The 22908-nt window shown below is 34.5% G+C and overlaps 1 protein-coding gene across 4 annotated transcripts; it reads right to left on the bottom strand.

Annotated features, from left to right (window-relative positions):
- Positions 1 to 3923: 3923 nt before the first annotated feature.
- Ago2 (argonaute 2) lies at positions 3924 to 22587 on the bottom strand. 4 transcript variants are annotated; one of them, XM_073082678.1, is made up of 22 exons: positions 22198 to 22587; positions 20884 to 20905; positions 19836 to 20686; positions 19483 to 19659; positions 18469 to 18557; positions 17932 to 18031; positions 17208 to 17328; positions 16950 to 17089; positions 15281 to 15447; positions 14659 to 14752; positions 14363 to 14467; positions 13647 to 13774; positions 12973 to 13084; positions 11999 to 12166; positions 11794 to 11901; positions 11125 to 11244; positions 10506 to 10595; positions 9830 to 9958; positions 8342 to 8451; positions 7859 to 7949; positions 6948 to 7150; positions 3924 to 5080 (listed from the first exon to the last, which is right to left on the bottom strand). In XM_073082678.1, exons 2-22 carry the CDS (start codon positions 20891 to 20893, stop codon positions 4996 to 4998), a joined length of 3198 nt encoding a protein of 1065 aa, XP_072938779.1. In that variant the 5' UTR covers positions 20894 to 20905; positions 22198 to 22587; the 3' UTR covers positions 3924 to 4995. The 4 variants fall into 4 exon arrangements, with proteins under 4 accessions (XP_072938779.1, XP_072938777.1, XP_072938776.1 ...); XM_073082676.1 differs by lacking the exon at positions 3924 to 5080 and adding an exon at positions 5106 to 5269 and having other exon boundaries at positions 22202 to 22586; XM_073082675.1 differs by lacking the exon at positions 3924 to 5080 and adding an exon at positions 5106 to 5269 and having other exon boundaries at positions 22198 to 22586.
- Between the last annotated feature and the right edge of the window lie 321 nt (positions 22588 to 22908).

Genomic DNA, 22908 nt, shown 5'->3' on the forward strand with positions numbered 1-22908 from the left:
CCAGAGTGGAATAGACTTCTTTGTAACGGCACATAAAGCCTTTTTTATTTGGATGTAAGCAGAAAATACATGATTCAAGTTAGAAGATGGAAAAAAGCTTTTATCTGGTAAAAAAACATGACCAACACCAATTTAATCTGAAATCTAATATTATTGAAATAGGTTACATATGATTGACATAACATTCATCTAATTAACGAGTCTATGTAGAACTTAATAGAGATTGTAATTTAAAATGACAGGTTTTTTTCTCACTTACACATAACAGAGATTAGCAAATAGAAATGTCAAATTTATTGGAACAAGTTATACATTTTTCAAGATACGTTACATACTGATTATTTTGACTTGTACCAATTTTATTAAGAGGACCGAAAGAAAGCTACATTTTGTCTGCTGGCTATGCTATGCTATGCTATGCTAATTAACTCCATATTTTTTAACACTTTATGACACTGTTAGAAAAATATGGAAATTAATTTGTTGGTTAATATTTAAGATTTGTTTAATAAATAACCCGTAAACAAAATAGTGATAACTTTTCGGTACTCTAACAATTAATCTTATCAGTGACTATACATATAATTTCTCACAGAAACAATTTAAGAGACAATTCCGAGAAAATGGAACTACAATAATTATTTTGCTCCTATCAATCTTCTATATATATAAAAGAGATTTCCACGTATATAGTCACTCATCACGATATCTCTGGAACCATTAGAGCTAAAGACTTGAAATTTGGTAGGAATATTCTTTTCACCGAGTAGAGGTCAGCTAAGAACGGATTTTACGAAATTCCACCGTTAAGGGGGTTAAATGGGGGTTGGAAGTTAATATGAAAGTCCGTCAGTTTTAAAGCAAACTAGATGAAAATTGGTATTTAGCTTTCTGATTTAAAGTAATAAAAATCTAATCTAAGGGTTTTTCCAAAATCAACCCTAAAGGTGGTTAAATAGGGGTTGACAGGTTATTTTAAATTTTGCCATTTTGGAAGCCAGCACTATGAAAGTTAGCCATTGCTTTGCTGGTTAGATATAAAATAACTTTAGTTCTACCGTTTTTGGAAAATCAACCCCTATGTGGGTTAAATAAGGGTTGTAAGTTTGTATAGAATTCCCCCAGTTTTGATGTAAACGCTATCAAAATCGGTATTTAGGTTTTCGATTAAAAATAATTAAATACCTATTTCACCATTTTTGGAAAATCAACCCTTAAGTTGGTAAAATAAGGGTTAACAGCTTATTTTAAAATTTGCCAATTTGAAAGCCAGCACTATGTAAGTTAGCCATTGGCTCACTGGTTAGCTACAGTGGAACTATAATTCTACCGTTTAGAAAATGAACCCTTATTTGGGTTAAATAAGGGTTGTAAGTTTGTATGAGAGTCCCCCAGTTTTGATGTAAACTGTATAAAAATCGGTATCTGGGTTTCGATAGAAAATAATTAATCATCTATTTCATTGTTTTTGGAAAATCATCCCTTAAGTTCGTTAAATGGGGGTTGGAATTTTATTTCAAACTCCGTTAATTCGGAAGCAAGGACTATAAAAACTTGCATTTGGCTTTCCTGTTAGAAATAATAGAACTTTTTAACACCATTTATGGAAAATCTACCCTCAAGAGGGTAAAATAGGGGTTGTAAGTTTGTATGAAAGTCCTCCAGTTTTAATGTAAACTGTATAAAAATCGGTATTTGGGTTTTCGATAGAAAATAATTAAACACCTATACCATTATTTTTGGAAAATCATCCCTTAAGGTCGTTAAATGGGGGTTGGAATTTCATTTCAAACTCCGTTAATTCGGGAGCGACCACTATGAAAAATTATCATTACAATCAATGAAGCATCTGAGTCACGGTTTTTTTTAGATTTTTAGATTAACCCTTAAGACTGCTATAGAAGGGTGTATGCATTATGCCTTTCTGTTTACACATCTGTTTCAGCATTTTAGCAACTCAACACCACCACACCCTTACCACACCCCTAAAAACGGAACACAGCAGCGCCTAACACTGCTGTTATTAGGTAGAAATAGGTGTGGCGGTGGTGCCGCCGGAGTCGAACCACAAAGGGTTCTACCACCTTTAGAAACCTATAAGTAAAGGAAGATTCTTTAAAAACCGTTGTTGAAGTTACTTCCTATGGCGTGTCTGGAAAAAGAACAGAGTGCAGAGAGGTTTAGTGTAGGGTGAAATTCCACGGGCCATCGTAACATATATTTTTAACATGGGAATGTATTACGCGTGTTGAAGTGCACATCGACGGTTTTTTAGGGTTCCGTACATAAAGGATAAAAACGGAACTCTATTACTAAGACTTCACTGTCTGTCCGTCTGTCCGTGTGTCACAGGGCTCTATCTCTGGAACCGTAATAGATAGACATTTGAAATTCTTACAGAGGATGCATAACGGTGGCCGCTATAACAACAAATACTAAAAATAAAAAAAAGGGGTCCCCATACAACAAACTGCTATTCGATATTTTTCCAACTAACTTTTAAACCGGTAGAAGTAGACAGTTGAAACTTTCACAAAATGTGTAAATAAAAATTTTAGTTGTACGGAATGCTCAAGGTGCGGGTTGGACTTGCACTTGGTAAATTATTAGTAACGCGCAGACCCGCGGGCCACAAGGAAAAGTCGCGGGCCATACACCACCCGTGGGTGTCGGCTTGCCGACCGCAGGTGTTGAATTAGCTTTCAGAAATTTGATGATAAAGTATTTATTGATACATATGTACATAGGAATGTTTTTGAAATTCTACTAAGGAGGTAAAAGAAGTGTTATATGTATATATACGGGAATCTTTTAAGTTCGAAGTTAGAAACGTAAAATTTCAGATAACGTCTATTCAGACAAATACACGACAACGTGGACGGGTGCAAATTTCATATATGATAATGCGTAATTTTGGTATACTGATTAGGTCCATCGCAACTACTTTGGACACACTGCGTGCCAACATTTTGTCCTGCCGTGGGGTATGGTTGTGGTTATGCGTGGATTAGTGATGGTTATGTGATAGACACATAGACCTTGGATTAAAATTTTTGGGCTAGAACAGGGCTACAGTATCCCCTGCCTGTCGTACGAGACTAAAGGGGGACTTCGGGAGTTGCGGGCAGCAAGAATGGGAGCTCTAACCGCCCAGCCAGCTACCCTGGAAAGAACCACTGTATGTAAGGCCGCATATAACATGGACGGTTCCTATGGAATAGAGTAAATAATAATTATTTTAGAACTTTGAAACTAGGCTGGAATAGAGTTCGGGAATAATGCCCTTAGAAAAAATTAGTAAAAATATTTAATTAACAGCTGGAATAGATCAAATTTTGAAACGATTTTTTGTTTCGTCCTGTTAAACAACCAAGAATAAATACTTCGAAATTTATACTTTTTTTTTTAAATAAAAATGTAAATTTTAATTTTGACATTAAAATAATATGACTAATTAATTTTTTACAATATTTTTATTTTTCCATTCGGCTTTTAACTGTTGCTGCTTGACCATTCTTTGAACCTTTTCATTACTCAGCTTCTCCATTATCTTCATAAATTCATAAAAAAACGTAAAGGCGTCATGTAAGGCTCGATGGAAAGATTTCTGTCATAAAATAAAAAAAAAAAGATTATTTTATTACAATGAATTATAAATAATTATAATACTGTAAATAATAATGTAAAAAATACATGTAAATAATACTGTAAATAATTACATAAGCTGTATTATTTATTATTTTAATTCATATAAATCGATAAGACCCTAAGTAGTTAACGGTGTGTTGATTTCGTAAAATCCGTTCATGATAAATAATTAGGCAGCTAGATAACACAATTTAATATTTCTTTTACTTGGCATGTATTTTATGCCACGCGAAGCGGGCGGGTAACGGCTAGTGATTATATAATTGATCCACTATAAGAGTAACATTATTTTTGTCAAACGTCAAGTGAACTCCTAATATTTCACGATATTTACGGATGCAAGAAATTGGGTGCTTATTGAAAAAGCACTCATCATCTAATTCGAGATGAAAGACTTCATGTTTTTAATATCCCAGAAACTATGACTACATAGTTTTGGTATTTTTTATTGTTGCATGGATATTTCTATGAACTGGACTCTAAGACACATTTCCTTTTATTATGTGGCCACCTTAGACAGTCTGTAGCCCGTAAAACTTTTCTGTGCGTCTGGTTGTTTTTGGAAACAGTCAGTTATTGCCGGCATCAAGAGCTATTTTTAAATTTCCCCAAGTAAACAGTTTTTAATTTAAACGTCAATTTAATAACCGTACGTTGTTTGCTAATATTAAAAAAAATATATAAATACGATCGATGAAATTCTGCACTACCGAAGTAATTTTGACAACCTACTCGTATATAAAAGTTGGTCGAACTATACCTGTCAATACTATGTATCCAGAGATATCTGATTTATTTGAATAATTAGTTTGCCTTGACTTCTCAGTATTTTTGACATTTTACATTATTAATCTTAGTCGTGCACCAGTTGCACTGACTAACGCCCCTTTTTATAATTAATCAATCTATCAATGTTTTGCTTATCAAAAATCGCCATTTCATAATTTTTTCATATCTTTAGCAGGTAAAAATTTCGTAGATTAATTATAAATAACAGGCGTATCTAGCTATAGGCTCAATTTACATTGCCGCGGAATGGAAGAGAAGCGAATTTTTGCAAACAAATTCTGCATAGCATAATGAACTTTATGTCAATTGTGGAACGTACAAACTAAATACGTGCTAAAAAGATTGCTTAAAAAGGTTGCGCGTCTTCCGGGGAATTCTCACGCATTCTCGAGAATTCTCTAAACGACTGTCGGCGCCATCTGTGGATTTTGTCACAATTGACATAAAGTTCATTATGCTATGCAGAATTTGTTTGCAAAAATTCGCTTCCCTTCTATTCCGCGGCAATGTAAATTAAGCCATAGTCTATTTTACAATTTAAAATCTAGTGTAAACTAGTTATACAAAAAACATTTTATTTATGTCCTTAATGCTCAGCCGTTGAGGACTTTTATTTATATCTACAAAAATAAAATTTTCACCACTGTAATGAAAAGAGAAAACAACAATAATTAATATAAATGTATTTTTATAAGGTTTACAAGATACATGATGTTGACATAAGGAAATTTCATATTAAACGAAGAACATTTTGCTGTTTTGGAGCATTCTTTCCAACACGCGAAGTCTCTGTGGCTGTCTCTCCAGTTCGTCATTAGAGAACCTTTCCTGGCTGGAAAATATATTTGAAATCAATACTTGTTTTTTTGTTTCTTTTTTCAAATATGCAATGATCAATATGAACTTTTAAACATTCCCGAATTGCTATGAGAATGTGATATTTAAGAAAGGTGATAAAAGCCACCATTATAATAAATGATATGCAATTCGTTTATATCTTATTGCATATGATAAACCTTCAAATGATCGTACAACATTTGTTTAAATAAATGGCTTAATTTTATTTAATAATGCATACTTTTCTAAAAGCTATAATGACTAAGTGTTAGTAGTTTTGAAAGGACTTATTGTATATTTTATTTTTGTTAGTATTACTGTTAGTTACATTCGCTTCGCATTCGCAGGATGATGAAAGAATACTCCTTTTAGATTTTAGGGCGTCAGGTAAAACTGTCACTCCACGGTGTGAGAACCGCCACGTACAACACGTATTATGTACAAACTGCTTTTGAAAAACAATATGACGTGCGCTTCTACGGCGCTGTTCATACTATTAATACTATTAATTACATACTATTAATTTACTTTTAGCGGACGCCCTTTTAATGATCGTATGAAATGTAAACGAAACAAAAACTGAAACTACCAAAAAGCGTTAAGAGATAACAGAATGAGGTTGCATCCAAATGTCATTCGCCCGTGTTGGTACGACCGTCGCAACAGTCTTACCAGTAATGTAGCACTTGCTGTGTTCTGATTGGAAATGTGCCGTGCCGTTACGACATTTAAACGAGGCAGTACAATCGATTACAGATGTTAATTACACGCAGTGATCTCGCTAGCAGTGATCACTTACTGCATGCTCTTTGACCCTTGATTAGAAAAGTCATACTTCTTATGGCGCGGTTTGCAGAAAAAACTACCAACAAAATCATTTTAAATATTTAATTTTTACCATTTTGTACCAATCATTTTGTATTTTTTTTTTTGGTTCTAATATTTTTACTTGTTGCGCGGGTACACATTGATACCCACTCTCTTTTTTAATTTTCATTAGATATGCCAAAGAAGTATAACTTCTCACTTGCATACACACTACTGTAAGTGTTTAAACACATGCTGTTTGTTAATGTTAAAAATACACATGGTAAATTTTTCAAATGGGCCTTCAGGGTCAAATCCAAAACTATAAGAATTAGCCAAAATACTGAAAAAAGTTACGCGGTAGATTTTGATAAAAATAAAAACTGCATTATTCGCTTTATAAAATATTTTATTCCTTAGCTGAGAATCGGACAATTTTGTTTTAAAATGAAACACCCTATATTATTCTACTATCGGATAGTGTCGCTTATAAGGGTTAAATTCTAGGAAGTAATGATAAATGACAAACTAAAGAAAAAGCCTCATTTTAAAGATAATACATATTATTTTCTTACATTGTCATACTAATCCTTAACTAACTAATTCTTCGATATTATGAACATTAACTAAAACTTAGTATGAGAAAGTTATCGGATTTGACCCCGAAGTCCCATTTGAAAAATGTACCCTGTATAGTCCGCGTAAAACCGCTAGTCCGCTCTGATAATAGAAATGAATCGCGCCGCCATAGCAAATTGTATGACTACACCTGTTCGCAACAACTTCAGAGCGGACTAGCAGTTTGGCGATAACTATACACACGATGAAGACAAACTATTTCATTAGGGACGATATAAAGTACTTACTAGGTGAGCGATCTTGCCCGCATACAGGCGAGGTGCGCGTAGTACGTGGGCGTCGGGTAGGACACCGCGCGCGAGCACCGCGAGTACAGGTGGCACAGGTAGTACGCGAGCTGCTCCACCTCGTCCTGCGAGATGGCGCCGTCGTTGCACACCGCGTGGTAGCGCGTCGGCCGCGCGGTGCCCTTGATCGCCTGGTGCGACACCTGGTGGCGGACGGGTATGTATCACTGTATGTATCGTCTTACCCCCCGGGCTCACATATATTGCGGCAATGTCAAAATAAGGGCGGCGGGCAGGAAATTCGGGTCTCGAGGATACCCTCTTTGCCCGGGCAGACTCTCAGGTGGTCGAATGCCCCCTTGGATTTATAATATTTATTCATAATAATATAATGTTATTTAAAACATTATAATATAATGAACAAGTATCAAAAATAGACTAACCCCACTGTTAAACGGGTTCAATGTATCAGGCGTTACTTTGCGGACATCCATGCTATCAAGTTAAAATTAAAACTACTTCGCAACAATCCACTACAAATATGTATGATGGTATAAATTTTACACCATGCAGTATGTTAAACACTCCCTCCTACAAAGGATGTGTGCAAATGCAAAAAAATAAAAGTATATACCACCACCACGTATTTTGCTCCAAAACAGAGCATCATCAGAATAAGTTGACTCTACGACAGTTAATCATTAAGTGACGCTGTCAACCTAATGCATGCCTTTTATAGACTGGTATGGGAACCGCTACACCATGCCGGTCGAAGCACAAATAATAGCTTACATAAAATTTAGTAGAACGACGGTACCACGGCATCACTTATTTCTAGTGTGAACCAGTCCTTCAGTTTAAAATTTCATGTGTGACAAATAATAAGGATAGAATTCCTACTACATTCTTACCAGATAGAAGTCGAGTTCCCGGGGGTGGACAATTTTTGTGTCGACGACGGTGCCTGGCTCCACATTCATAGAGGAATTGGCCAGGAAGAATCTGTAATAGAAAATCGAAATTAAACTTACATCCATGCAAGTTTTTCTTTAACTCTCCTAGGCATACGCTGCAATTTTTCAAACCAACTATAACTTCTTAATGGTATAGACAATTACATCATTCTTGAAATTACGTCGTATTTGCAAATGATTTCAGAGTATGTTAAGTTTATGGATGACGTGAGGTTCTTTACGCTAATTTCATTTAGCTGTACAGGTAATTAATTAATTAGATAATAGTTCCGTTAGGAGATTAAAATAGTTCGGCAAGTACGAGCCGAACTCGCACATGGAACATTTGGTGGTACGGAAGCCTCCATGTGCGAGTTTGACTCGTACTTGGCGAATTATTTATCCTTTTCTGAACTGAATCCTAAAAAGGTTTACAATTACCTGGTGTGATGTCGCTTCTGCACCAGTATGAACAACACCTCCGGCCGCCGGCGGGAGCCCGCCTTGCGCGCGTACGCCTTGTGGATCGCTTGAAGCTCGCTGTTCATCACCTGACACGATAAACAAGAATATCATCATCATCATCAATCCATTATTGTCCCACTGCTGGGCAAGGGTCTCCTCTCAGAATGAGAAGGATTAGGCCATAGTCCACCGTGCTGGCCAAGTGCGTATTGGTACACTTCACATACCTTTGAGATTTTACTTTTTATAAATCTCTCAGGTATGCAGGTTTCCTCATGATGTTTTCCTACACCGTTAGGAAGTGATAATTAATTTATAATACGGACATAATTTCGAAAAATCAGAGGTGCGTGCCTGGAATTTGAACCTCGAACCCCTCGATCGAGAGGCAGAGTTTCTTAACCACTAGGCTATCACTGCTAACATGTATGCAATATGTACGGTCGAATTCAGAAACCTTATTTTTTGAAGTCGGTTAAATATCACTTTATAACAAGTTCTTGGGCATTTATTTAAGTCGAAAGTTTCAACAGGCATCTACTGAAAATTCCACCACATGGATAAATGCATAAATTTCATAAAGAATATTTTTTCTAAATTTTAAATTAATTTAACCGTTCCGTAGGTAAAAAAAGGAGTTCAAAGATTCTATTACATAGCTAGATATACATACAGAACAAAGCGCGATAATTACGAGACAACTAGCTTAAAAATATATTTACAATTTTATAATATAAGCAAAAACAAATTGGTGTGGTAGGATTTTCTAAACGCCGGCGACATGTACTCAATGAATTGCTAAGCAAATTTTAATCATGTTATTTTATGTACAAGTAGAGCTGATGTTCAATTGATTCTATACCTGTTGGTACACTAAACAGGAATAGCGCTGTTGTGCTGCCAGTACGGCAAATAACAGTTTATTATTCTCGAACCTTTTTGTCCCTGCTGAGAATAGACATATTGAAGTAGTATATTGTAAAAATTAGGGGGGTTTAATGTTATTTTTTAAAAAGTGAATTATATTTTCTACCCTGAACGTATTTTTCACAAATTTTAAGTTAATCATCTTAAGTAAGACTGCATAATATAATTGTTGTGTCAGCAATGCTCTAATGTTCATAATATATATATACAATTGGTCTAAAGAAAGTGAAAAAGTGTTTATTTACTAGGAAATTGTGTTTTGTCTCGCCAAGGAGTTCTAATTAAATGTATATTTTTTTCTAAATAATTATTAATTGCTAACTTAATTCTTTACAGATAGATTTGCTATAACAGAGAAAAAAGTGAAACATATGTCTCCCTTACAACCTTACACACTAAAAAACTGATGATTTACAGAAATAAGCATGAAAGGTCCATTTCGTGATTTCATTCCAGTGAGTTGAACTCGGAATAGTTGTAAGTACCGACTTTTAAAAGTCCAATACAGATTTCCAATATTTTTTACGATCAACATACCTGAGCAAACTGCCCTTCGGAGACGCCATCGCGAAACACGTATATCTTACTCGGCAGTTCCCTCTGTAGTTTCTCGAATTCGACGAAATGTTCAAGCATCATATTCTCGAAGTCGACTATCATCTCTTTCTGTTAAATAAAAATAAATTATACTAAAGACATGTGCTTACATAATGTAACCATTTACAATTAATCTTTAAGATCAAATGAACAGCGACACAAAAGTATCTGTTCAAAATTATTTTATGTCTAGAAAAAAAATTACACACGAATTGTAATTTTCTATTTCAAACGCACTTATCTGATCAGATTTATAAATTTAAAGTGATCAAATAATCAGCCAGATCTCTCTTAGCTGAGATCTCCCTGACTGCTTTTGCATCTAATGCAGCCAATGAGCTGATGAACATGTATAACCATGCGTACTATGACGAAATTAGAAGTCCCACCTAGCATATCGTATATATCTCGGGATCACCACTGGGGCTTATCTTGAAAAATTGTAATACCACATCAATTATTTATTTATGTCACCGCTGCTGCTATATAGTGAAATTGGGTGTGACAGTGACACCGCTACAAACAAACGCGCTTAATAGCACAACATATGTATATATATACCATATGTGTATATATATAGCTCACCATATGTATATGTTAATATAAAATTAATCACCTTGGGTGTCTGAATGCTCAATGTGATATTGTATATGGAGAACTTGGAGTCCATCGAAGCCGTCACTGCCGCTATGCTCGGTACAGAGCTCTGAAAAACATAAACTTCTTAGTATTCTGCATAGATTAGTAAAGATTACTCACACCTAACAAGAAAATAAAAAATATTTAAAAAATGTAGTTTTTAGAGCAGTTACGAATGAAACGACATTTATGCGCACTTTTTCTTCGATTTCGTGTTTTTGCACCACTTAACAGCACATGTCGACATTGTTCCGCGTAAATTACACCATACAGCCATTAGATGGCTGACCATTGTCAGCCATTGTATGCATTGCATTGGAATCGTGTGTAATTCACGTGAAGAGTAAAAATAAAATTACTTCTTTTTTCTTCACTCATCTTTTAGTTTCCTTACCTAATATTTAATAACGAGTCAAAAACTTTTACTTACAGTCTTTTATATATAAGTATACCCACTTATAAGTCAGTTATGGTACATTAATGTTATACAATATATCTTTTCATAATCATTACTGTGTTCTAGTTATCCATATCTTTAATTATTAGAATGAATATGTTTCTTGTTAATTTCACGTACGTAAAAAAAAACCCCTTACCATATCTGGCGACGGATGTGTGACGTCTGCTCCTACCAGCATTATTTTGCCGCTCTGTAGGCATACGGGTACGGACCGGTTGTCTAAGGCGTGGTTGATTCCCATTAACTTGGAATTGACCTGTATAATATCATGCAAGCATTTATTAAACACCATGGACTTTATAATCCAACGAACTAAAAAAATAAATATTATTGTCATAATTGCACGACTCATGATGCGAAGCATCAGAGAGTGCTTTACGATCGAAAAATTTGAATTTATTATACTAGCAGTTTTAGTAGTAAATGCATTGAAAAAAATTCAACTGTCTTCCTACTACGGTTCAACAATTAATTCGAAAAATGCCGATAAATACTGGTTTTATTTATCGGTTTGGTTTGTTATAGCGGCCACTAATATACATTCTCTGTAAAAAAATCATGTGTCTATCTGTTAAGGTTCCATAGATTGAGCCCTGCGACAGCAGATTTTTAGTAAAGGAGTTCCGTTTGTACACTTTGGGTAAGGAACCCTAAAAACAGTTTTTAAAAAGAACTATGATATCTTATCAGCAGTAATATAATCACAGATGTATCACATATTAAATCATAGTTATTCATATGTAGTAATCACAGATGTATCATATTATATTAAATCATAGTTATTCATATGTAGTAAAAATGGTACCTTTAGCATTATATTATGAGCAGTTTGGAAGTTCATTTTGCGTGTGCAGGTGAATTCTCTGATGCATTGGGTGAGGACGCCAACTTCGCGCTCGGCTGCGCGCTTTAGCTGTTAGAATTTAAATTTAAATTAAATTTTCCGAAATATTAAATATATTTTTAGACAATTGATCAAAGATGTAAAAACTATGAAGAAAAATAATTACCTTGTGATAACAATCCTTTGAACGTGCAGATAAAACGACGAACATTATAATGATGCCTTCATCTCTCGCCGTCTGTAGGGTTTTCATTAGCTCATGCTCTCTCACGTTAAACAAAGTGAGCTTAGGTGGTCTGATACGCATGCCCGCGTCAGTGCCTGCTTTCACGATCTGGAAATGCAATGAATAATATTAATTTTTTTGCTCTTTATTCTTATACAATTTCAAGGCCATAGTCAGGATTGTTCTTTAGGGATTGCTGACTTTTTACGTTTTTATTACCTAGAAAAATTTAAAACTAGATTTTTACGCACCTTGAACGGTCAAATTAAATCAAAATTTTGAACAACGGGCATGATGAAACTATTCATAAAAACAATATGTTGATAGGATTCCCAAAAATAACCCAGTTTTAATATAAACTTTAAGATTACTATATTTTCAATAAAATAAAAGTGTAAAATACTGCGGTCGGCAGTCTTGTCTGAATCGTCATAATATTTACAGTACACATGTACCTAGAATCTATATTATAGAAGGACTTTTCAAAATTTCTCATTATGTCCATTATCAAGAACCGATGACAATACGCGATTTTAATAATTTTGTCCCATTCTCCTCATGAGGTGGCAAACACTATTGTTACTTTCTTAAATAATTACTGTTCAACAAACAATGACTAAGTAGATTTTTTGTGAAAAATATAAAAAATACTAATTTTACGAGTTTCAAGTCTTTACGCAATTGTGTGTTATTAATATGTATTAAATTGTCTTTGATATTTTGGTATCAGGCAGCCAATCAATTATTTTTGAGATTCGATTATGCATACTAATCAATCAGACGTAGAGATTTAGAATTACTGACTTTTGATATGGGACTATAAAAAAAACCTATCTAAAAAAATCTTAGGCGATTCAATCAACTTCGTATGCACATAATGCACTTTCATTCGTTTTTTAAAAACATCATCTTACCATATCAATGACGGGAGTATAGTTATTCCTCGTATCAGTGTCCACAGCTATAAATGCCCAAGAATCAAGCGCTTGCGGTTTCAAAAATCGCTTGGACTGCCATACTCCTCGTCTACGTAAAATAATAACATTTAGTAATCATCAAATAATTATTATATTAAAATACTTTAATACACTGACACTAAGAGTTTCAAAATTATTGAACATACACAAACTTATTCATCTACAAGACACTGCCCAGTTAGAACCTAGACTTCTATATATGGCAAAGAACTGCTGTGCCATTTAAGCGTTCGAATACATTAAGATGATAGTAAAAAAGAACTTAAGTTATATATTGTATTTTTTTACTCTTGAATATTTTTAAGGATTCTTTTCTAAATTGATTGTCTTATTTATTATTAATTAGTTTCATAACCATGCAGTTTATTTATTTATTCTGTCTATTTGCAATTGTACTGTGGGTTCCAATTTTCCTGAATAAAGTATTTTTCTTTCTTTCTTCCTATAGCTCTTGTTGGTCACACTGTGATCTGGTCTGAAGGCTATAGAGATTTCAATATATCCACCAGGTCCAAAATCAATATACCTTACTAATAGACAAACAGATAAATATCTAACGTTAGTTGCTACCATTAACTACAAATAACCATAATATTTATTGAGAGCCTTACCTAGGTTCCACAGATGCTCCTCCTATTTCGATATTTGGTGCTTGAAGAATCTTTGCGTCGACATTCAGAAACTCATTCGCTATATCAAGACCAAATTTCCTAAAATACTCGTTCCTCGAGTAGTTCATCTAAAATAGTAATAAGTATAATAAATTAATTGGTTCATAATATTACGTAGATCACATAAACAAATAGTAAATTCCTTGTAATATGGTGAACATTTGTTTAGTAGTCTATGATTTAGTTAGTTTAGTTTAGATTTAGTTTAGTAGTTTATGGGCCGAACCATAAAAAAATACATGTTACAGAGTTGTCAAGTCTAAGCATATAAACAGATAGAAACCTGAGTACATACATATATATGTAGTTTAGGTGTAGATTGATATAGATAAGTCAAGGTCAGAACCCTTTGTGGTTCGACTCTGGCGGCACCACCGCCACGTCTATTTCTGCCTAATAACAGTAGTGTTAGGCGCTTGTGTGTTTCGGTTTGAAGGGTTGGTAAGGGAGACATACTTTTCCGAGGCGTTCCAGCTTAGTCCTCAGGGGTAGCGGCGCATCTGTGGCCGACCTCAGGTAGGAATATCTAACCCTATCTGCGATTGATTACAGTTGTCCATGGGCGGCAATAGCCACTTACCATCAGGTGGACTGCATGCTCGTCTGCTACTCCTATATTATAAAAAAAAATGCATGAAGCAAAAATTAGTACTCACATCCTTGATTACTTCCTGAATCTTTGCTTTGCGGTCAGGCGGCGGTGTCGCAGACTCCTTAACCAATGTAGCTAGTTGAAAATCATTCAACTGTTTATTCATAACCTAAAATAAATCGCCGATCATTATATACATAGTAAACAAAAAAAAAACTTGTAGATGAGGGGTTTATCTAGATTGTTGCCATTAATAATGATTCAACATTGTTGAATGCTATTTGGATATTATATATTTTAATTGCATATTACAGATGAAATAGTGCAAAGAAAATAATTGTAGTTTCCATAAATATTTACCTGCCCATATGAAACCATCAAACACTCCATTGGATAATAGATTTTTTTTTCTTTTGGTCCCACCCATACACAGTTGACTTTGGGGTAGCGAAAACTGAAAAATATTTTGTAATAATGTAAATCAATATCAAACAGTAGTCAGGTAGTTTAAATTTAACGATGAAAATATGGCGAGTGTTAACTTTTGTCTAATTAATAATTTCATAATATGCATTACTAAATCATATTTGGAGTGTCAACCTTACACATTGTATTTTACTATCGTCAACCAATAAAGTCCCACTTCTGGGCACGGAACTCCTCTCAGAGTGAGAGGTTTAAGCCATAGTCCACCGCTCTGTCCCAGTACGAATTTACATACTTCACTTTTTTATACAACTCTCAGACGTGTAAGTGTTCTCAAGATGTTCTCTTTCTCCGTTATAGCAAGTGAAAATTATTTTTAATACCTTTAAAAAATCAAAGGTGCGTGCGTGAGGTCTGGTCGAACCTCAGATCCCCCGATATAGAGTTCGAGTTTCAACCACTAAGCTATCACCGCATTAATTTCTTATTATGTTATATTATTACAAACAAATTTGCATACAGAAGCTAGTAATAAACATGTGAACCTCGCTCTTACCGTAACTTTTTATCTTTTTCGAAATAATCCGCAACGGATATTACGGCTTCGTCTTTTGTCCCTTCATTGACAATGAATTTCAAATCGCGTGGCGGCTTCACTACGCCATTGCATATAAAATCACGTTTCTGCCCTTTAACCGTGTCACCACCAATAAAAGCTGTAACCTGAAATTAAAAATATATGAGTGTGTGTACTTTTGTACAAGCTTTCGAAATTTATTTATCTATAGCATGACTAAAATATTATTTTACTTATTAATAGTAGGTCTAAGCAGAAGCACATCCTTCCACCGAAATGCAAAGACAGCTTCACGGCAGAAATAGGCGCTACATTTGCTTACATACAAACTTACTACTCGACCAAGCCAATTAGACGAATGTCAAACGTGACGTCACTCGCCAGATATGTGCGTACCGCTGGCAAAAAAATAATAACTTGGGAAATGTTGATTTATACCTATGAAATTTAAATTTTATTAAATTAAATTTTATTTTTAATTTTAATTTTATTAAATTTATGTCTAATAATTTATTCTTAAACGACTGTTACGAAAACTAATGAGTGCAAAAAATTAATGTAAAACATAAAACTCGCAATATCATTGTTCTCTCTCCGCTATGAATAGTCTTATTTTTCCCCGTTTTGATGCTGTCTTAACGCAGTCAAAATTAATAAATAACAAAGAAACAATAACTATGTACCTACTCTGATAACAATAACAACATTAAACAAAAAATATAATCCAAAAATTATTTGTGAATTGTGAGAGTGAGATCTGCGAACAGTAAGTACTAGGTGTGATCGGGCATGAGGTGGTACTCGGGGAGAGGCCGCATTCCACCCGTTCGTCTAGTTGGCTTAGTCGAATTGTACAAACTTACTATAGTAACATTGAAACGACGCTACTCGCGGGGCAATGATGCGAGCGAACCAGATGCCGCCTGTTATTTTATTTTATTTGTCTCACTTAGGCATTGTCACCACTATATAAGACGGTCGGATTTTGAAATACTTTTAATTTCTCACTGCACAAGATCGACAAGTCCTATCGTGTGGGCAAGTTAGAAGATAGAGGAAAGTGTCCGAGGTTCCAACAGGTCCTCTAAAGTAAATAATATCTTTTCCTAGAATATAAAAGTTTTAGTTGTTCTAAATATTATCTAGATCATTTGGTTAACATCATTCTTCTAGAACGCGATTAGGGATGTTATGGAGATCCATAACCGAAACTGAAACTATCGGATATCCTAAGCCGTAACAGAATCCGGTATAAAATTTCGAATAATTTCCGATAAGGGCGAAGTCTGAATTGCACTATATTATAAAAAGTCTTCGTCCGCGCTGTTCCGTTACTTTACAAATAAAATGTAATCATTACCTACCTATTTCTATTTTCTTACTTACAATTCTGTAAAAGTGTTGTAACACCGAAATTATTCGAAACCATCTGAAAATCCGAAACAATTCCTTATCCATAATCGTATCCAAATTCGATATATGTTTTAATATATCCGTACTCGTATCCAGATCCGAAATGTCATATACATATGCATAACATCCTTAGAGCGATAATGCACCACACGCGTGTCCCTAGCGTACACCGATATGTCCCCGAGGGCAGCGTCATTTTCATACTTTTACTATAATTCAATACATAAAAACTTACCCTTAAATTTTTCAGGAATAAAAGGAACGCCTCGGCTTTTCGGGGTTGTTGATTTTCGATAGGCAAAGACGGATCCAAACCGAAGTCGTTTATGAAGGCATCGATTAACATTTGGTTCTTGGGGAACCCTTTATGTGCCACTAAAATTTCAATATACAGTATTACGTTGAGTATTACATAAAGAAAAGGTAAGTGTCAAATATATAACAAAGAATACAAAATACAATTAATATTTTTTGTCGAACAATGTTTGCCTACCATCAATGTTAATATAAGGCCGAGAGGTAAATATAGCTGACTGGAACAATCCAGTCCACATCTCCAATCCACCGCCTAGGTCAATCGGCCTATTCGGGCGTTTAAAGAACTGGCGCCCAACCTGTTGAAAGAAACATTAGACCACATAAAATTAAAAGTCATTAAAATGTGCCGCGCGCTTTTGCATTAATTTATTTCACAATAAAAAAATTATAAAATAGTATTACATTACATTGATTCAATTCTTTAATAATATATTGATGAAAGACTTTTACATACAATGAACATTTTTATCTTAATAGATAAAAATAGATATTTCACAAGCCATTTTTCCTTATGTGTGTATATAGGATCAATATCATCTTCGATCACTAATAAGTAGTGATCGAAGAATATCATGAGTATAATTAATTTAAGGTATAACATTTATTTAATTATTTATAATTAACGGTAGAACCGTTTCGAAGGAGTACGGTAACTAACATTCTGACACGAGAATTTTATATGTGAGATATCTATGAGATATCTACAAATAGTTAATTATATAGGCCTATGTCACTTTTTGAAAAGATATACTCAAAACTGATTCAATGTTGCAGTGCTTAAATAATTGTTTGACATATTAAAATAACAGTGTTTGATTACGCGCACCAACAAATTTGCGTCGGTGCGCCTTTATCAAACTCTTTGCACCTACAATAAGTAATGCATATACATTTATTACCTTTACGTAAGATTCCAGTGTACCCTGTCGTAATATAACATCGACGGCTTGAATTGCCTCGGTAGGTGGATTTAGGGATGATCCACCGTTTTGCATATGGCTAAAAATTAACAAAAACATTTAGTAATTGAATGGAAAATCATTACTTGTTTAGTATTTTTTTTTTATCGAATGGAAGCGGTAAATAAGCACGCCACACGTTGTTAAATGGTCACAGCTCTTATCCATGCTAAAAAATCGTTGGCTAGGTCTTCATTTTTTCTCATTATGTGGTAAATAATGGATCTCATTTATATAAATCTCAAATATTTTTCACCGAAGATCGAAGTTAATCCAGTTTAATGGTTTTTTCTCATCTATGACAAAGAGTCATAAACCATATATTTCACTGGCCCTTCACAAACCGAAACAGCATTATCATTATGTAAGGAAGAAATAGGTGGAATATAGATACTGTGGTGTTTGATCTATGTATGATCTATTATGCTTACAAGTATTTATTGCAATAACATTAAAACATAAGGAAATGGTATTTACCTGATAATTGAGCTAAAGTCTACCAAGCCTGTGAATTTAACTGAAACTTCAATTTCTACTTGTTTTCCATTATTATCATTGAAGTTGACCTAAAAAATAAAGTGAATTCAATAATGTGAAAGTCATAATAAATAATTAAATCCTAAGCCTATTTACAAACTAAATACTAACTTCAACAACAACCCATTACTGTCCCACTGCTGGGCTCGAGTCTCCTCTCATAATGAGAAGGATTAAGCCATAGTCTACTGCGCTGGCCAAGTAGGTAGACTTCACATACCTTTGAATTTTTTTTTTATAAATCTCTCAGGTATGCAGGTTTCCTCACGATGTTTTTCTTCACCATTTAGCAAGTGATAATTAATTTCTAATATGCACATAACAAAATCAAATCAATCAATCAAAATTGAAAAATCAGAGGAGCGTGCCTGGGATTCGAACCTCGGACCCCTCAATCGAGAGGCCGGGTGTCTTAACCACTAGATTATCACTAAGTACTAACTGCTTTATTTTATTATTAAGAGATTTTATTGGAATAATTTATGATAGAATACTATCTACACTCACAATCACATATCAGTGTAGATTGTCTTATTAAATTGATCAAACTGTTATCTCTCATCTCAACTTACCACCACTATGGTGACCATCATATCATGTGGCATCTATAAACCAAACTATACACAATTTATGATTTCATTGTATGTAAAGTGTATTTTCAAAACACCGGTGTGGTATAGTAAGTTATATATAGAGCTATAGAGGAGATGTCAAGTATGACAATGATGGTGAGTATGATGTCAAGTATGAGGATGGAGGTGTCAAGATTTTCATAGCAAAACTTTAATCTCATTCACACTGACATTATCATGGATGTATTGACTTTTGACATATATTTCAGGACAAATTATTTCTAATTGCTTGTGGATGACACTATTCCTCCCCATGTCCGATCTATTTTACTACTAAATAGTTTAATTACTTTAAGAATAATTAATATTTTATTATACTTACCATATACTTAAACCGCTCATCCTCTCTAACACCAGGTAGACTATTTAGCGAGTATAAATTTTTTGACTGATCAAATGCAATAGTAGATGTTCTAAAATAATTATTATGAAATGCTTTATAGGCCAACGGCACAAACTTCTTGGGCTTCTCTGGTTTAAAATCGATGTCATATCGATACTGGAAAAAAAAAATCAATTAAAACCATGTCAATATTAAGTGCACTGTATAATTTATTTCATATTTACTTCTCGACTCAAAGGGCATTATGAAATTCTTTTACCGTCAACAGTTCACACTCAACAATAGCTTCAATCATGAGCAGTCATAAGCCATTACATGAATGTAGTACTTACAATTTTTAATGCTTTGATCTGCATTTCCAAATAATTTGCGATGACTTTAATAGGCCTAGAAGGTACCGGGCGTCCCATTTTAACCGTTACTTTGTCCGGAATTTTAAATAAACATACTGGAGGTGACTGAGTTACGGGTAGATTTCTTGGGGCCACTACAGTTTTTTGTCTTGATGCCTGTAAACCAGACCCACTTGGCTGTTCTGGTACCCTTGTAGGCACTTGGGGAGGCGGTTGAGGAAACATTGGTTGCACAGAAACAGCTGGTTGAGGTGGTTGTTGAACAGATCCTGTTTGTGCCCGTGTTGCCCATGGCCCTGGTACAGATGCTGGTGCCTGTGCTGGTGCCTGCACTGGTGTCGGTGTTGGTACTGGTGGTGCAGCATGACTTTGTGATACATTAGGTTCAGGCTGATCAGGCTTCTTAGACGTGTCAGGCGCAGGCTGATCGGTTTTCTTTTTCTTACGGCGATTTTTCTTTGATCCACCCAAACCTAGCCCAAGTCCATCAGCATCTTCGTCTTCCTCTTTTTTACTTGTAGAGGACTGTTCAAGTTTTACTACTTTCTGAGACGAACTGGCAACTTCACTTTGTTCAACTTTTGTTGTATCTTTCTCAGCTTCTTTGGCATCCCCTCCACCTTGTTGTACTTCCGAGGGAGAGCTCGCAGAGTGTGGTTCACTTTGTTTCTTTTTGGGTTTACTCCTTTTACGTCCCACTCCAAGTCCAAGTCCCACATCTTCTTCTGTTACTGTTGTTGAACTTTGTGATGTCGATGATTGAGGTTCAGTGAGAGTGAGAGGCGCAAGTGACGGCACGTCTTCATCCTTTTTCTTATCCTTTTTCTTTCCTATAAGGGATAATAGTATAGGTAACATAGAAAATGAAATATGAAATAGAGTTAAAATGGAATCATAGATCACAGATCATTTATACATACATTTATATTATATAATTTTATTACGAGAAGGCATAAATACTAACTATGAATAACTCTAAAGGTTTAACTCTGTTTGTGAACCTCATGAGATGATAAGTGTTACATACCTTTGGGCATTTTAAATTAGATCTGAAAAGAAAAAATAAGAGGTTAGATATATGATATATAAATAATTGGCCAAGTACAAATCAAACTCGCATCCGGAAGGTTCCACACCATAAAATTTTATTTTTTTATTATAGCAGCCATTGAAGTACACGCATTGTGAAAACTTGAACTGTCACTGATTCTGGTTCAATAGATAAAGCGAAAAATGACGAAAAATAGCGGATTTCTGTATGGCGAGCCCGATATATTTTCACTTTTTTTATTTTTAGTATTACTTTTTATAGTGACCACCTACAGACTGTAAAAAATTCAGGTCTATCTATTACGGTTTAGGAGATATAGCCCTGTGACAGACAAATAGATAGACAGACAGTGGAGTCTTAATAACAAAGTCCGTTTATACCTAAGGGTACGGAATCCTAAAAAGGTCCAAATATTTTCAATATATTTTAAAAATTAGAGGAAACGGGGCAAATTCGATTGGGTCAAAATATTGTCGGAGCCGGAGAGGGGCATCCATAAATCATGTCCCATATTTCAAGTTTTTTGGACATCCTTTATCAAAATTAGTCACATTTGAATAATAATATGCTTTTCCATATTTCATGCATAAATAAGAGAAATATTTTCTACGTTCAAGTCAGTTCAAGTATATAATAGAAAAATATATATAAAGTTCAAGGATTTTTCTAGATATAAAAAACAGATTTGTACACATCTTGCAGAAATGAGATTGTTTCCACGGTTCGAACTTCGAAGGTTCAAGACCTGCCTATAGAGATAAGCCTCATAAACATTGCATCATGATACTATACAAATTTGTCACCCAATCAGGCTATCAGTCTCCCAGTCAATAATCCATCAATAAAATGGATGGTTCCTGTATCTCCCCTTATGTTGACCTGAACGTGTAAAATTCAACACGACAAAGTTTCAGATGGAAGCCATTTTGTACTGCAATAAAATGGCTCCCAGCTTCCCGTCGATTGATTTCAACAATTTCAGTCAAACATAAATGCATAATAAGTAAAAGCAATCAGCACTGTGCAATGAAAAAAGAAGAATCAACCAACCTAAATATATTTTAATGTATACAACATAGCCATAGATGAACATAGCACGAAGAATATTGTTCAAACTCGAAAAAATAAGCAAAACTAATTTTTAACAAATATTTCCTAATCCATTGATATACAACTTATGAAGATGAATGTCCTAATCAAAATTTTGATTGGAATTTCCAATTTGGAAATTTTAAAATCAAACAAAACAATTTTACTATTTTACTGAAACAATTGCGTCACATTACTTACCTACCTCAGTTAAAATCACAAATTCAGAACGGTCCTTCGGGAGGAGACTCGACGTAAATTAAGGGGTACACTAGAGAACTATCTCTTTTATTTAATTACGCTTTTATTAATATATATTACTTAGAATGTACATCAATTTGGTACGTCTGGCATTTACAATTTACACAACAGGTCCAATAAAACACCAATGAAAGTCTGAGCCTCCGAAGGATCGCCGTAGTCAGTGCTAAAACTGCGAAAGGGCGCAAACTAGTGACTTCGGACGCTGCGGTATGCCGCTCAATCAATACTCAATGAGTGAGAGTGAGAGAGAGTAGAGAGCAAAGAGAATATAATCACTACGTTTTAGTAGAGAGACTAAAACAAAAACAAAATTGATAATATATATACAATCTGTGTTGCCACTAACGAAAACAAAATATCATAGACTAATGATTTCCATCCTAACCGCGCGTGAAGTCGAGTAGCAAGTGAAGTGAGCAGGGACATTGTGTCATGTGTGGCCGTCAATCGTCGTTTACTGAATTTTGTCAGATTTTACGATATCATATGTCATCGACATCCCCTACATTTGTTTCATGATAATGTTTTAAAAGAGGTCATCTGAAAAGTATAATATATCTAAACTTAATATACTCATAGTTACATTAAAATTAATCGGCGAAAACTAAATGTCCTACCTACTATATTTTTTTCTAAAATACTTCTTAT

The sequence above is a fragment of the Epargyreus clarus genome, unplaced genomic scaffold, assembly GCF_041222505.1.
Source record: "Epargyreus clarus isolate Ecla_fem2 unplaced genomic scaffold, WU_Ecla_fem_2.2 ptg000018l, whole genome shotgun sequence".
Classification (NCBI taxonomy): Eukaryota; Metazoa; Arthropoda; class Insecta; order Lepidoptera; family Hesperiidae; genus Epargyreus; species Epargyreus clarus.